At 39.6% G+C, this 16,784-nt stretch overlaps 1 protein-coding gene across 2 annotated transcripts in view; it reads left to right on the top strand.

The window, feature by feature from the left end:
* Positions 1 to 16,784, top strand: part of prr36a (proline rich 36a) — a 29,465-nt gene that overhangs the window by 3,858 nt on the left and 8,823 nt on the right. The window contains exons 2-4 of one of the 2 annotated variants that reach the window (XM_030136870.1): positions 7,700 to 8,364; positions 9,078 to 9,171; positions 16,608 to 16,756. In XM_030136870.1, the coding sequence (XP_029992730.1) occupies positions 7,791 to 8,364; positions 9,078 to 9,171; positions 16,608 to 16,756 (817 nt within the window). In that variant the 5' untranslated portion in view covers positions 7,700 to 7,790. Of the gene's footprint in view, positions 1 to 7,699; positions 8,365 to 9,077; positions 9,172 to 16,336; positions 16,368 to 16,607; positions 16,757 to 16,784 lie in introns of those variants that run through there. The other variant, XM_030136878.1, reaches the window with a different exon arrangement.

The raw sequence follows: 16,784 nt of genomic DNA, 5'->3' as shown, positions 1-16,784 counted from the left end.
TTCTGAATATGCTTGGCCCAATGTCGGAAAGTGCTGCTAAAACACTGGCATGACCCGCAATCCTATTGGTGTGCGTGTAAATGTAGTCTCTGTGCATTAGAAAGTGGTATTTGTGGTGTTAAATTTATCGTTTAGGACTGAGTGCATCTTAGGTGATATCACTAGGTAAATTAAATGTTGACTAGATGTTGACGTTAGCAGTCAGTCCTATTAACCTGCACTCTATCTGATGTCCTTATGGCTTTTTAGGTGAAGTTACCAGCTGCTCCTCCATCCTTTTGCACCAGTTAATCCACTCAATACCCACCCCCACTCCCCTAGGCACAATGCCTAATGGGGGGGCGGGGGGGTGTAACATGGCGTGCTGGGCAAACAATGGATCTCCCTGCTCACCACCCCTCTAATAGGACACTTTTTTCCCCCTTATGTTTTACTTATTTATGTAGTTGGCTACTTCAGATGTTGATGGTTCTGTTTTGTTTTTTTTTTTGTTTTTTTTAATCACTTCTGAGCTACACGAATATAATCCTTCCCTATGTCTTACACCACTACTGAGACCACAGGCCTCTCTGACAGCATGTTCAACTGACAGTATGTCCTGGTGGGTGCTTGGAGAGAACTCTGCCAACTTTATAACAGATTGCAACCCATTTCCCTGTTGCCTTTCAGACCACCACGCTGCCAGTAGCTGCGAGTCCATCCCATTTTTACTGCCACTCCCTTCAAGGCTAACTGGCTCTGGCCACTTTACTTGTTGCTACATTTAACCACCTGCTCCTAATGACCTCACTGAGTAGCTTACCACCACTTAGCACATGTTAGTGTCCTGTATAGAATTGATTAGAGTAAGCTCAATACTTAGCTTCCAGCCCATCCCCCATTGTATGAAAGTTAAAAGTGTCATCCCACGGAGCATATCTTTCCTTTTGTTTACATCATTCTTGTGAGGAACAGCTCACTGCTATGGGGCTCATTGTAGCTCTATGGCACTGAGTAGTCACCACGTATGGGGAGGAATCCCACAATATTTCAAATTCTGAACCAACACAAAATTTGTGTTGGCGCATGCATAAATGATGATCTCTGTAGTGAATACACTTCATAGACTGCAAATCATTTTATTGAGAACACACATCTATCAGTATAAAAGACAGTCTCTGGATTACAAAATATGGTGATGCAGGGCTTGTCAGCATTTATGTGTAGTCTTGTCCTTTGGACAGATAGCAAAAAGCCAGCTGAGATGAGAGATCATTGACTGTTACTGTGGTCTTTTGTCTACAGATAATGAGGTGTTCACAGTGTCATTCATCTTCTTGATAGTTTCCTTCAGGCGGTTGGGAGCCTCTGTATGTAGCCCTCTCCACATTGGCATTAGCAGGACATGGCAGGGAAGGTCCCATTAACCAGCTCCATGGTGAACATGATGTGGGACAAATGCAAAATAAACAAAACTAAAAAGACTGAGGAGACCTTTGTGATAAGGTTGCACCGATCCAATATTAGGATCGAATATCTGCCGTGATATTAACATTTTAGCTGGATCGGTAAAATCGCGGGGGGGTGGAATATGTGCTGAGTGATTTATACTGTTGTGATCTACAACAGTAGTCTGCTCTAAATCAACAATAACGGATTGGTATTGGGCATCGACTGATACACAAGGTCTGAGCATTGGAACTGAAAAAGTTGGATTGGTGCATCCTTACTTTGGAGTGATCCAGTCCACTGTGGAGAGGACACGGTCTTTTGACTTGTCCAAAATTTAAAGGTTGGCTTTGCTCTCTCTATCATTAGTACTGTGCCTGTGTATTTTTGTGGTTACATGTCCTTATATGGTTGTTTTAGTGAAACATGTTTATGAAAAGGGGTGTGTGTGGCACAAACAACAATTTTTGTTTTGTCAAACACTGAGATACTGACAAACAATGCTGGTATCCCCTTACACTCGCTTCCCTAATGGACAGTAGCTGTTTTGAACTTGGCATGCATTTTCCGGTTGGTCAGCCGGCAAAGAGTGTGTCCAGTGATTAGTAGGTGTTGAACTGTAAACAGTCATGTCCAGGGTCTTTGCTTCAGTACATTCTACAACATGAAAAGAGCATAGCTATGTCTGCCACACAGTTACAGTCTGTAATTTATGACACGACATGGGTGATGGAGAAGCCTGAAAGTTGCAAGGAATTTCCATTTAACTGTGCTCTTCACAGCCAGTGGTACACTTTATGGTGTCAGTATGGTTGATTTTCAACTATGCTGCATTATCCTTCACTCACATGATTTATATTGGTTGTTTCAAAGTTGAGCAAACTGTCACTAGGGATGCAATGGTACTCTGGAAAAACCATGGTGGGCAGACATGGGTGTCTGCCTGCAAACCTGCACCTGCCCATATCCGCGTACATTAGACCTGTGATCTGACCTGTAATTAGACAAATTGTCTACAGAGTAACTCACTTTTAAGGGCTCTATTTTTGAGTAAAACGCACACCATCAAGAAATCTCTAATATGTGCTGCTCAACGCCGTCTGTGGCCAGATGTAAACAAAGGTGAAGCTCACTTCACAATAGAACAAACCAGCTGTGGCTCAACCACTGTCAAATTCGATGATTATCATTTAATGTCCTGCAAATTATTTTCAACCATGAATCTTCTTTTACTTTGTCACTTCCTTGCCTGCTACCTGCTTGCATTTCATTTAATTCTACCCATGCCCATACCCACAAATTTTTTAATTTTCTTATTTTTTGCCCAAGCCGGTACAGGACTCTGACATACATACAATACCGTGACATGCTATTACAAGAAAGTGCGTACAGTAGATAACCGTGGCCTTTTTATATCACCTTTTTCTCTTGCATCCCTGTGCAGAACAGGAATTTATTTTTTTAAAAAAACTCCCTTTGGGTCTTATGTGTGCATGCTCCTATTTTATACGACGGTATACAATTAGTCAAGGAATAAGAAAGGGTTATATTGTTCAGTACAGAAAGTGTTATTTTATTCAGGACAGTGATGTGATTTGTTCCTACTGTGAAATTCTGGTTTTGCTGAGGAACAAAATAAAAATATAATTTTGGGAGAAAAAAAAACTCTTTTCTTTATGCACAAAACTCATGCCGAGACCATGGCCCAAGAACCGCAGTATGGACCTGACCGAACCGTGGGCTACCTGTACCATTGCACCCCTAACTGTCACCATCATTAAGTTCAGGTTCTATCACTGTGTTGGACCTGGGACAGGATGGACTTACTTGACTGAGCCCTGTAATGTGAAGTGAACCCAGGTTAGTTTATGTTTGCAGCTTCCAGTCTTGCATTTGTTGGTCTGGCTGCTGTGCTAAACGATAAATCATGTTTACATTATCGCATGATTTGAACATGGTGCAAAAGACTGAAATGTGATAAACACAATAAATAAGGATTAGTCCATTAACACTGTATGAACCTTTGACATATGAGGTGGATTCATGCATTAACGACATTTGGCCAATTAGATTATTTCCTAGTTGCCCTTGGGGTAATTGGTGTCAGTTTTAACAGCTGAGGAGAGTTTGTGTCTGTATAATTGCAATGCTGAAGTGACTGCATGTTGAAGATTTGTTATATGGGAAAAAGTGATAATGCTGTTGCATTTTTATTCATTAAAGGTACATCATTGGAAGATCTTTGTGCTGTGCTGATGCTTGTCTATGCATGGCAAATTTTGTTTGTAGTTCCACCAAAAGTCTCATTCCTTTAATGGTGTATTTTTGATTAATTAAACTTGGTTTTTCTTTGCCTTTTTTGTACAATCCTTCTTAAGACACAAAATTTACTGATATGTTTGTATGCAAGAATGAGATAACTTTGCACACACTTAATGTGAGGAGCTGAAGATTGTGTATAGTTGCGTAGTCACAAATATGCACTCTGTCTCCACTCTGAGCATGCTTTGAGACGTCTGTTCCAAGAGTAGATTGAATTTCACTTTTCTCTCACTCTGTATTAGTGATACGGCAAAAACAAAACCACTGCCTGCCTTGTATGGTCAGAAGGAGAAGCAGGCCTATACACATGTCTCCAATTTCCCTAGTGATGACTGACCTTCCCACGTTTGTTGTGAATTTGTTTTAGTTTTCTTGTCTCATAACGAGGACAGTTTTTCCCCACATCTGTGCCGTTACTCTGATGCTTAACTTAAGCATGAGATTTGGAAACTCCCTTCTTTTCCTAAATGGGATTAAACCTCTCTATTTCCTTGCATGAACAAACCTCTTTTCACCAACTTTTCATTCATATCACTGACGTATCCATGTATTTAATCCATATCTTTGATGCATGGTCAGGGAGCCTATTTCATCATCCTACTCCACTTTCAGGCCATGTGATGTGGATTGGGTTCATCAGGTCAGCTTGCTTGGATTTAAGTGGTGAAAGATGTAGCTCTACAATGAATACTGTCTTGAATCAAGTGTCTGTGGAATTGTAAGAATGCAAGAAATGGTTGTCCAGTTAATTCTGCTTTCTACTGTTAGTTGAATTTTGCACAAATGACATTCACAAGTCATGCACACTTTCATCCTACATACTTCTTTGGCCATTTATGCTTGTATACATGGCACGCACATGTGTCCTGGCCTTCCTCACGCCATACTCAGGCACACATGCACATAAACACACATAAAAACAGACACTGCCAGCTGTCAGTGTGTAGCTCTGAGGAGTCTTGAGGAAGTCGACATAGCTGGAATGTGGATGGGTCAGATGTTCTCTTGATCACATAACACTGAGAGAAGTGGCAGTTTCTCACAAGGAGCTGAAAAACATTGTGCTTCCATCTGAGAAAAATTATGCTTGAATTCTAAAATTGTGTTCCTTGTTTCCCTAACAGCTTGTGTGTGCATTTAGCAGCAGGATAAATGCGCAGTTTGTTACACTGCTAATGTGTATTGTCTTTTTCTCCCATAAATGGCAGCTGTGAACAGCACTCATGGACAAATCTACAGATGACATTAAGCCCCAGCATCAGTGTCAACAGCCCCCCTCCACCACCACCTCCAGCAGTCTGCACAATGCATTCCAAACCCCTGCTATGCTCTCAACACAACTAAATCCCTCTCTGCTTGTATTAGACACAGTATTAAAAGTGACCCATTTTGTCAGGCACCACTTCTGATGTCTGCAAGTGTAGAGGGAGAGACTGAGACAGTGAGGCTTGGACAGATGTAATGAAACTGCCTCAAGACAGAGGTTGGGGTTAAGATTTAAAGATGCATAAGGCCATATTTCTCTATGAGATGAAGTGGAATGTAAATGCAACTGAGGGCACAGAGTTCTTTCTTTGTCTAGACGTCTCTAACAAGCTCACAAAGTAACGGGTGTACTTATAAACACACTCCCTCTTCTTATGCTTTGAACAAATCATATACTTGTGTCTTTTGTCTCCAGCTTGCCTCTACTTAACAACACTGGCACTACATTGTAATTGCCATTAGTGATATTGAGCTAATTGTAATTAACCATGTGACACTACAAGCTTTGAATATGCTATTGAATCTGAGACTGGGAGAACAGCGGACAGTGGAGATCTGTTTGTTTCATCAAAATGCATGTAGCTACCATTATTGATCCCTAATCTGTTTTTATCGCCAAATAGTAACATAAGATATTGGACTTCTTCACTGCAATTATTTACTCTGAAGGCAAAAAGAAAACACCGATGTTGAGACAAAATATGAATTATGATAGATGGGACAATTAAGGTCTCAACTGGATCTTGCTAACAATTTACTGACAGCAAACCAACAGTGATTTGTTCAAGCAGTGTTAGCTATTGTATAGTGAAACAAAATGTATCCATCTGTGCATGTGAGGATGGGGTTTTATGATCCATTTACTTCCTCTGTGTTGCATCATATCATGTTAGCTAGTCTTTATTTGACCAGAGAGGGGTCATCACTTATCACATGAGGAATTTGATCCATGCTGCTAGCTGTTAAGCCTCTAGCATTAGTTGCTGGATTGGCAAAACTATGCCATGCTATGCATGTCTCTGTTCCAGTCAAACACTTGGCATTCCTGTTCTCGCCATTGGGCACAGCTCTTCTTTTTTCCTGTTTTGAGTAGACTGGATGGAGTCATCTCGTCAGCTGCAAATTTGAAGTTTCTGTGTTTTTGATATGAAACATTTAAAAATGATCTGTGATCCATACATTTTGTATTGGTAGTTCACAAAGTGGACTCAAACCGCAGTTGCAGTTTTTTACCGCAGTAAATTAGATGTGACGTGCAAATTGTGCATCCGGATGTACTGTGCATGGTGGTGTAGAAAAACTTTTAGATTTATGCTTAATATGTCAAACTGTATCATCTCTATTCCTTGTTTACCATTGTATGGTTCTAAATTTGCTAATGGGTTTAAAACCTTCAATTCCATGTTTGTAGCATGATGCTAATGGATTTGATTTTTGGCAGCTCTGTCCCAAATGGCTCTAAACATTGGCTAAATTGGATATCTTCAAGGAGACATCACTATTCTTCTCTATAGGATTTGTAACCACAGATTCATTCCTTCTCATACATCCATGGCTATTAGCATTTGCCATTCTGGATGACTTTGTTACCTGTGCCTTTCCTTGTAGTTATTCTCACCTTCCTTGTTAAAGTTCCATTTACTGCTTCTTTACCTTTTGGGTTGGCCTCATTGCTGCTTTTATGTTTTGTTCTCTGTCTAAAGCTTTTTGTCTTGTTCTATTTATCTTATCCAAGTAGGTCTCTGCTCTGCTTTTATCAATATCAACCTTTTATTATTTCCTCTTCATTCATCTCTTGCACAGCCTGTTTCCTGGGCCATCCAGAGGCTCCAATGGCTGGACCATCTGTGTAGCAATTTACTGGAAGCAGATCTCATAGCAGAGGGAGGAGGGGTGGGTGTGAACAAGGAGTAGAGGGGAACAAGTGGCTATAGAAGAAAAATGAGCGATTGAGAGGGGGAAGGGAAAAGCTTCTGTGGTCAGAAGGGAGAAGGGGGTGGAGGAAGGAGGGAAATTTCCTTCTAACTGGTCAGAGAAGAAGTCTTTCCATTAACTGCAAAAAGAATTTAAATGAGGTTAATGAGTTTAAGACACACACGCATCACTCCCCTCCTGACCTGGTGTCGTCTTCCTGTTTTTCAGCTCATTACCACAGTAGTCTGCATTAGATTTGCCACTAGTACTGTCAATTAAGGAATCTTGCAGCACAAGGATATCTTTTAAGCAACTGTGACTGTTGGGAAACTTTACAAGCAACATCTGTATCATCACATCAGGCATGAAAACAGTGACCAAACAAATGGGCCATTCGGTGCTTGTTGTCATACTCGTCCTCCCTCTCCTCATCCTGTGTGGGCTGTTTGTCATGTCAAAGGATTGGGAAACCTCACTTTTTCAGTCCAACCACAGCTTTCCTCACATTTTCTGACTGGAAATCATTTGAAGTCATCAGTTTTGATATTCTTGCCTGGTAAAATGTGTTTAAAAACAACTATTGGTTCCTTTGTTGTGGCATTGTAATATTACCACTAGCATTTTTTTGTTATATAGGAGCTTTATGGTAGATGGAGGAGCCATCCATTGTGAGAATTACTAATTTAAAGAGAATTTCTTTATTGCATTTCCTGCTTTAATATCCTATTTCTACTTGTCTTTTTTTCTTTTCTTTTTTTTTTTAAACCAGGACATTCAAGTGAACTGGACCAAGACACGTGTGTAACGCCCGGAAGTATTTGGCAAAAGTAGAAACATCATCATTTGTACTCTAGGAGGGAATGAAACCGGATGGGGTTAACATGGAAACCACAGAGCCCACTGAAGCTGCAGCAGTAGCTGAGTCCTCCTCCTCTCTAGCCAACATAACTGAGCAAGCTCCATCGCAGCCAGAGGAAGCTACAAATGATGCACCACCCCAGGCTGTGGCTAAAGTCAGCGGAAAGCCAGTGGCAGCAAACCCTAAAGTCAACCCCAGAACAAAACATCCCACATCCAAGAACGAAGGGGCATCGACATCCACCTCGCGACCTGGTACAGCCTCACATCGCACTGTGAATGATATCAAATCTGTTAATAATGCATCTGCAAAGACAACTGCAGTCAAGAAAACAACAGCCACAACAAAAACGGCATCAGCTTCAACATCAGGAGCTATACCTAGAAGACCAGTGGGCACGGCAGCAGCCGTGCCCTCTGCACCCAGAAACCAAACCAAGGTGCCCAACAAGAAGCCTGTTGGACCTGCCAGGACTACCTCTGCTGCTGCTACCACAGCAACAAATGGTACCAGATCAACAACAGTGAACGGCGCGGCTACAAAGACTGTTAATGTAGCAAGACCCAAACCTGCAGGTGAGTCAGAATGACATAAAACTAATAAGTAGGGTTGGATTATATGTTGTATACAGTTTGCTGGTAGAAGTCCATTTACTGACCTTTTTGACAATACTGTTTTTACTGTGTGATCTCGAGGAATTGCTTTATCTTGTGAATTTGTTTGAAAGCAATGCAACTTCACAATATTCGTCTTATTTGTATTGACGCTGGGCTTGTTTTGTCACATTTGTGACACAAATATTTTCGCTCACTTTGCTGCTTCAGGTTTTTTTTTTTTTTTAAAAGATGCTTTTCCATGCATTTCACTGAAAAACAAGTATACGCTTTTTGAGTTTCAAAGACTTTTATTGGCAAATAAAGCAGATTTAGCCAAAGAGTCAATCTGTGTAATTACTAAAACTTTTGGCTTTGACTGTACTGTATAATTAATTTTAGGGTGACAAAGTAAATGTAACTAATGAACTGAGTTTTCGATCTTTAAATCCACAGTATGCGAGCACTATCTCTGGAGACCTGGCAACCTGTCTGCTTGTTGAATTATATTTAATATCAAAATGTTTCTCAGTTACCTACCAGTGATTGTGTTTTTTGTTTTTGTTTTTTGTTTTTTTTAAACATTGTCACTTTCTTTGACTCTGAAAGTTATCGGATCTCAATCTCAATTTACCATTTCTCTGTCAGTCTATGCTTAAACATGTTTTATTCTGCTTTGGATTTCTTTTTTGCAGCTACAACCAGCAGGCCAGCAGTATCCACTGGCCCAAAATCAGGCACTTCCACAGCAGCAAAAGCAGATGGTGCAGCTGTTTTAAAGACCACCAGGTATGAACTCATTTCGTTTGGAGAATTGACTAAAGAAAGTAGTTTACTAGATCACTGACACAGAACATGAAGTTACCTTGTTGAGTCGCTAGATATTTCACGGAGTGTATCAGTTAATGCTAAACTTTGCTCACGTGCATATTCTCTTTTGTTTTTGTTGTTGTTCAGTCTACCAGACATATCTTCTCCCTCCCTGAGCTTTTGAGTGAACTGTGTAATCCCCCTTACAAACTGGCTGAGTGGGTGACATTGTTTATCTGGGTGCTCTGAAAGGGAGCAGTGAAGAACGATGTCCATTGTGGCGTTAGAACCGTTTATTGAGTCAGATTTCACTTCACCAGTGAGTCATGTTAGCAAAAATAACCTGAGACAGAGGGCTTTAACAGCACCAGTGACACTAAAGAATAATGCTTTGTCCCAAACAGACCCCCTGGCAGAAAGCTGCCCCCTCCCCTGGTTAGAGAACCATTGACCTATCATAATCACCAGTATACGAAGTCAGTGATTTTGGGTAGAGGCTGCTCCATGTGGCCCAAAGTTGCTGAGATTACACTTTGTGCTAAATAAAGGTTCAGAGTTGATTTGACCAACAACATTCGAGGAAAATGGAAGTAAATACCAAAGTGAATAAATTACATTTTTAATGTTGATATTAGGGCTGCACAGTTAATTGATTTTTTAAATCTGCTTATTTATTTAGGACGATGTTTAAAAAAGGTTAATCATCCAATCGGATTTCATCTCTCGTGCCTCCAGGCCATGCGCTTCCAGGCTACCGTAGGCTCCTCCTCCTAACTGTTAAAGCAGTCTCCACAGTCTTTGGTCTCCACACACTAGTACACAAATGGTGTTTGCTAAGGAGAGTGAGTTCATTGCTAAAGATAGCAAGAGGAAGTCGGTTGTGTGGAACTGGTACAGCTTTGAAGTTTCCGATGAAGACCAAACCATTCCTTGCTGCAAACTCTGCCAGAAGGCAGTATTTAACAAAGATAGCAGCACCACCAATTTATTTCAGCACCTTAAACATCATCACATACCAGAGTGGGAGCAGTGCATTGCATTGCAGGCTGCGCACAAAAACAACGTGCCAACTTCTGTTGTCTTTTGTAGTTTTACCCAATAATCGAGAACTGAGTTCTAAGAGGAAAAATCGTGCAGCCCTAGTTGAATTACCTGATGTAATTTCTGAGCGGAAGTTAAAACAGTAACTAGAAAATGAATGTTCCTGAAATTCTCATAAATATTATTAATTACACTTTCTAATCTCATTTAACGTACTTATCCAGTTGTGTGAGTAAAGTTAATCCGTCAAAATAAACATTCTACCATTCCATAATCCACCAAGATGTAATGCTCTGTGCTGAGAGGTTTAATTGGATTTGCTCCCAACTTGTCCTCCCGCTAATGTTCCTCTTATTAAATTAAGGAAAAATGTTTTACCCTGTGCTGCATATCTGTTTTTTGATACAGCAAAGGAAGAGTCCATTTTAAGATGGCAAATGTTGTATTTGGAGATCAAGTTCTCACTCGTGTTTGGGAATGGATGGATTCATTTCATCATTTGTGTTTGTGGTCAGAAGTGACCATGACCACTTTAGTGTCATATTCAACTGTGGGATAAGACATTGGTGGTGGTGGGTCAGATTAGGTGACATTCTGGATGCTCAGTGTGGTTTGTATCAAGATGAGGGAATCTTGTGAATTAATCAGATGAGGCATTTTGAGTGTAGGAGTCTGATTACATGGTACAACATCCTTATGTTACTGTTTGGTCAAGATGTGTTATCAGGCACTTGTCTCTCAGTTTAGCACAACAACGGAGAACAGAAGCAGCAGGTGTCTGCCCTTGTGACTGACCTACATGATGCATTTTGTGCCACCTTTGTGTAAAGACGGAAGTTTGTGTTGACTGGCAGATTCAGAGACTCAACAGACTGTGATCAGAGTAGTGACTGGTGTTGGTTATAATTTAGAGCATAGCAACGCTAAGCTCTTAAGACAACATATACTACCCAGTCACATTAGCTGGTGCACATTAGATACATAGACTTTTCTTTGTAATTTAGCTTTGGAATCTTGCCCTTACTGTTTCCCATTCATAAGTGTTGTACAAACCGAAACACGCATTTCATCCTGTTCTGTTTGTGCATTTTTATGGTAGCGAATATGAAGCTTCATGTAACACAGAGATGGACACTAGATAGACATACAAGCTTTCTCTAAGTGTAACCTTAACACACATCATAGTGTAATAAAATACGCTCCCTGTGACCAATGGAAAGACCAGTGTCTCTCATTAAGTATTAATGCTAATTGGCCCACAGGGAGGAGTGAAAACATATTGGGTTTTAAAAAGATTATCTGACTTCAACATTCATCTTAGTCATTAAAGGCAAGCTTTCAACAGACGGTATACCCAGTAATGAGGCAGTGCTGTTTTAGTTGTGGTATTGACATGTGAAGGTTCCTTAGTAACAGGACATCCTAGGAAACCAGAACAAATTGTACATATGTAAATACACAATTTGAAAGACAGGATAATGTTTTCGTCCAAGACAGTTGGCGATTAAGGGCTCTCGGTAACTAGAGTAGGAGCCAAGGTTGTAAAATCTAGTACCTGCTTTGCTCTGCTTCCATCTAGTGATGGGGTATGGTGTCCTTGTACTGACTGAGCAATCAGTCTGTCTACCCCAACCTGTCTCTGTCTTCACTCCCCCCACTTCTCCTTTTTTCTGCCGTCTGTGCGGGTACAGTGCTTGGCATGGGGCCAGAATGTCCTCAAGTCCCTCTCAGAGCCTTACTTCATTCAGTGTTGTATTCGCAGTTGTTTTTCAGCATACACGGTATATGTTTCAGAGAGTATTTGTAACATGAAGCAGAAATTGATTATGCCCTCATGTTGCCAAACAAATGTGAAATTATGAATGTTTCAAGTGTCATTATTTGGAATGAACTTGTGTATGATAGTACTTTTTTGTTGTCTTAGATGAAGATGTATTCCCATTATTCAGAATCCTAAATGAGCTGTAATGGAAATGTATCTCACTGGTACTTTAAGACATTTCACTGAATGACATTAGAAGAATGTCTTGCTTCTTTGCTACACATACTTGTGATTTCATTGTCTTTCTCCCCTTTTTTATTCCATTTTCTCCTATTGGAGATAAAGTTGTGATTTCAGCCCAACGGTCTTGGTTGGGATTACTGTCCCAACAGAAAAGGCCGATGGCATCCATCACTATGACAGTGTGTGCCTAGGGCCTCCATAAGAGAACCACTGCTGTTTGCTATGCTATTGCTTTGCACTCTCCACTGAGCTGAATCAGGCCTTCACCCTTTATTGTCAAGGAGATAACTGTAGACCCTCAAAAGTTCCAGGAATGTTTTGCTCACAGTACGGAGTAAAGCAGCTGGTTTTGGACAGCCTACAAGCCAAACAAGGTATTGTTAGGGTTCTCAGTTTCCATTTGTTATCTCTGAAGGGGTCCTTGAAGAGATGAGAGGAAAATACTTCTACTGCATTTAAGATGACGGCAACAATGATAAAATGTACCTTTTAGGCAAAGTCTTCCCTATTCTTTTCAGCTCTTTCTTTTCAAATTGAAACAGAATGTATTAATCTACAGAACAAGATATGCCAGGGGAGTGTAGATCACAGCTGTGTTTCAGAACAAACAAGAGAAAAGGGAGTCACAGATGAATGGCTGGAGTAGATATGGCTTAAACAGAAAAATCCCTTGGCTTTTTTTTTCCCCAGCCAGATGTTGCATCTGCTCTGTAGGTTAATGCCACAGGCGTGTTGCTTGGACCTGCTGTAAACATTTGAATATTGACTGTATTTTATGACAGAGCCCTTAAAGTGTATCAGGGACTTGTCCCTTTGCTGACCCTTCCCCTTAAAGACCCTTCGTTTGGTCACTGTAATCCTGTAGATGGCTGTGTAATGCATCTCATACTCCCTTTGGACTGTGATTTCTATTGATCTCTACCCTCTGATGGCAGGAAATGTAATCCATACTAAAACACCAACAACACAACCACCAGTCACCACCCAGGAGCAGAGTGTGGAGTACAGGCATTAGTGGCTCTATCATTCTTCAGTGTGCTGCCCCTCAGGAATAAACCATTATGAGTTATGACTCATCATAAAACAATGGAGGGATGGGTTGGACGTTGTATAGGGTTATATTGTCTGTGACCTCCTGTTACTCTTTTCATTCTCAGCTCTTTGCTTTTGGCTTAATTTATCCCCTCTCTACCCTTAGAGGAATCAGTCCACTCAATTTTGTCCACCTTGATTCCTGCTATAATTAAGTCAATTCACATTCAGGCAGGATTACATATAAAAACAGCCTTAGCAAATCATGTCCTCCTGTTGTTTTTCTGTCAGAATAGTTCAGACTCTCACTCGCTCTGCTGCCAACTACCTTCAAGTTCATTTTTCTTGTCTTGCTCTTCATTAACCAGTTTATTCATGTATAGATTGAAACTTTTCAGTAGGGCTGGGCGGTATGTTCAGAATGTCATTATCATGTGTTGTTTTATCAGTCAAAATTAAAAGTATGATAATGTCAAATTCTTATTTCTTTAAAATTTATAGGCTTATTTTGTTGAATGGATGTTGAAGAATCCGATGGTTATTTGTGGATTTCAACAATTCTTTATGACCAGAAAATAACTTGTCAAGCTGCAATATACTTCTAGAGTCTAGTAGCAGATCATTCATAACAGACTGACAAATTGAATAAAATTAAGTAAAACAGGCAAACTAAACATTAAACGTTTTCACTGATAGTGTTAACAAAATGAGCCCAATGTACAAAGGAAAAATTATGAATGCTGCTATTGTTTTATTGCTCGGTCCTGTCTGTGGTTGCAACCCTTTTTAGATATTTGCAGGGTTTTGGGGTCAGGATGTCATTTTCTTTCCCTTAAACAGATCAAGTGATCCCCTTACAGACTGACCTATAAGACAAAATCTGTGCAGTGTATATCTAAATGTACACTGTATATAATAATTACCACAGTATAGAATTTTATAATAGTCTTCATCCATATTGCCCATCCCTTCTGACAGTGTTTGGTTCCAGTTTCTACCCAAATCCTTTGACTGATAGCAGCTAATTACGATTTCCCACATCTGTGCCGGGGTTTGTCTGATCTCAGGCCAAAACAATTGGTCATTGTAATGCTTATTGTAATGTGGGAGCGGCATCTGCATGCAGGCATGCTATGCAGCTGTGCTGAAATCCATCAAAGTCGTAGTTTTGGCTTTATCTACTGTATGGGCAGTTCAAGTCTGAAAGACGACACATTGGAGATTGCTGTACTTGGTGCTCAGGTCACACAGTTCCTCAAGGCAATTGCATTAGATTGTGCTTGTTGTGAAAAGCAGTCTGTTTTAGTACAAACAGATTTCATGCAAATTATGTACAGCGCTGAGATTTTGCATTGTTTTTGTACACAGACAGTTCCTGTGTAGAAATAAGTGCTAGTACTGCCTGCAGCTGATGACTTTCTTACCAGACTCACTGTTTGTAGGTTAGCCAGTGCAGCAGTGCATTGCAGCATGACATGGCAAATGTATTGTGTGGAGAGATTTTAGAGCTCAGTATAGCACAGCACAAGAAGTATTCAGATGAGTGTATGTAGGTTATTGCTTCTTAAGACTGTTAGTCACATCTGGTACAAATTTAATATGTCTGTTATACATAAGACTTCACTGAAAATCCAATTTATTTCATTGATCCAAGAAACTTAAAATAATATAAATGTGGTCTATATTCAGTTTGTGGTTCTAGCTTATGCATTTCAATATGCCAGATCTGGATCTTATTAAGTGATTCAGCAATTACACATGTAGAAATCTGAGGTACAGAGCATGAAGTGCAAATCAAGCTCTGAACTCTAATTTAACCCTTTCATGCATAGTGGTCACTACAGTGGACAGTTATTCTACAGCTGTTCTCTTGTATGTTCATGGATTTTTGTCATTTTAGTTTCATATCAGCCAACCATTGGACGCTTATGCACCATCCCATACACTGCAATTGAAAACATCACTGTAACTTTGCTGTTCTTGATAAAAAAAAAAAAAAATCTAACATGTTCGAGTGTAAATCAATTTCTTATTATTGTTATTAGACTGTAATTAACAACAATTTTTTTTTTAATGTTTTGTTTTTTTTTTTTTTTTGGCATATTATGTCCATGAAGTGAGTAATGACTAGTATTAGAATACACTACAAACAAAAAGTTAAGTTTTTTGTTTGTTTTTTTTTTGTCATTTTTGCCATTTGTAAATAAAACTGTTTGGTCATTAAAATAAATGTTTCAGTTCACACACAAAAAAGTAAAAAGTGTTGTGTAAGAATCCCAACTGAAAAAAAATAGCCCAAAAATTAAAACTGTAGCCCAAAAATTAAAACTATCCATAACTTTTTGTTTGTAGTGTATGTTAAAATGTGAGAAAACATCAAATTAGCAGCATTTAATGTTTTTATTTCATAGTTTTCACACAGTATATCAGTAAATACATGTTTCTTTGGTTCAAAAATTAAACTCATGGTGTCCAGCTTGGTGGACATTTTTGCAACTCCATGAAAAATAGCTTCATTTAAAAAAAAAAAAAAAAAAATAATAATAATAATCACATTGTTTATTTAATGCCCAAAGAGGAATAAAGAAAAAAATCTTGATTTAATGTTCTCATAATTCATGCATGAAAGGGTTAAAGCAATTACTACATGTTATAGTTCAGTGTGAGAAATTCTACAAACTCCTCCAGACTAGACGGCTGACAAAGAACCTAATACAAGATTGATTTTTAAACTGTCCTCCTGTCTCTCACTTGGTGCTGGCATCCTATAGTTTTGTTTTCCTACTTTACTTTTCTCTTCAACATCACTGGCCACCTCAGTTTTCCTCAGTCTTACTCTTCATTTACTACTTCCTGTCCCCTTTTTCTTGCTCTCTTTCACCATTTTCTCACAACAGTGTCCCCTCTTTTTTTTTATCCCTCTCTTCATCTCAGTTCTCATCTCCCGCAGCATTTACTTTTTTTTATGTCATTGTTCCTTTATTGAAATTTTCTGTTCACTTTCCATCTTGTTTTTTCCTTCTGTCATTCTCACATCCCATTACACCTTTCCCTTTCCTGGTGTAGTGACTGGAGAACAAGGAACAAGAGCATTAATGTGAGTCAGTAGATAGATGGGGCTATGCTAATGGGTTCCCATTACTGAAATTGCTTTTGTGGTCTACATTAGATTGGGTCATTTATTAGTATTTGTAATGTAATATTTTTATGCTTGTAAATGTATGTAGCTCTTGAGAATCAGATTGACTACCAAATTTTAGCTACATCACTCTTTTCTCTTTTTTCCTACATTACTTCTGTTGTTTTTATGCCAACCAAATACTTTCTCACGCTTCAGGCCTGCCACAGCTCCCTCAACATCTCGGCTTGCTACGAGGCCCACCACAACTTCAACTGCAAAAACTGCTGCCTCCAGAATTACCACAGCACCCTCTACTGGCAAAACCACAGTGGCACAGCCACCCAAAACTCAAGCTGTCAAGAAAGGTGAACATTTGTAATAACTGAATCACTC

Source organism: Sphaeramia orbicularis, chromosome 1 (genome assembly GCF_902148855.1).
Source record: "Sphaeramia orbicularis chromosome 1, fSphaOr1.1, whole genome shotgun sequence".
Classification (NCBI taxonomy): Eukaryota; Metazoa; Chordata; class Actinopteri; order Kurtiformes; family Apogonidae; genus Sphaeramia; species Sphaeramia orbicularis.
This window is presented reverse-complemented; position numbering and strand designations above follow the sequence as displayed.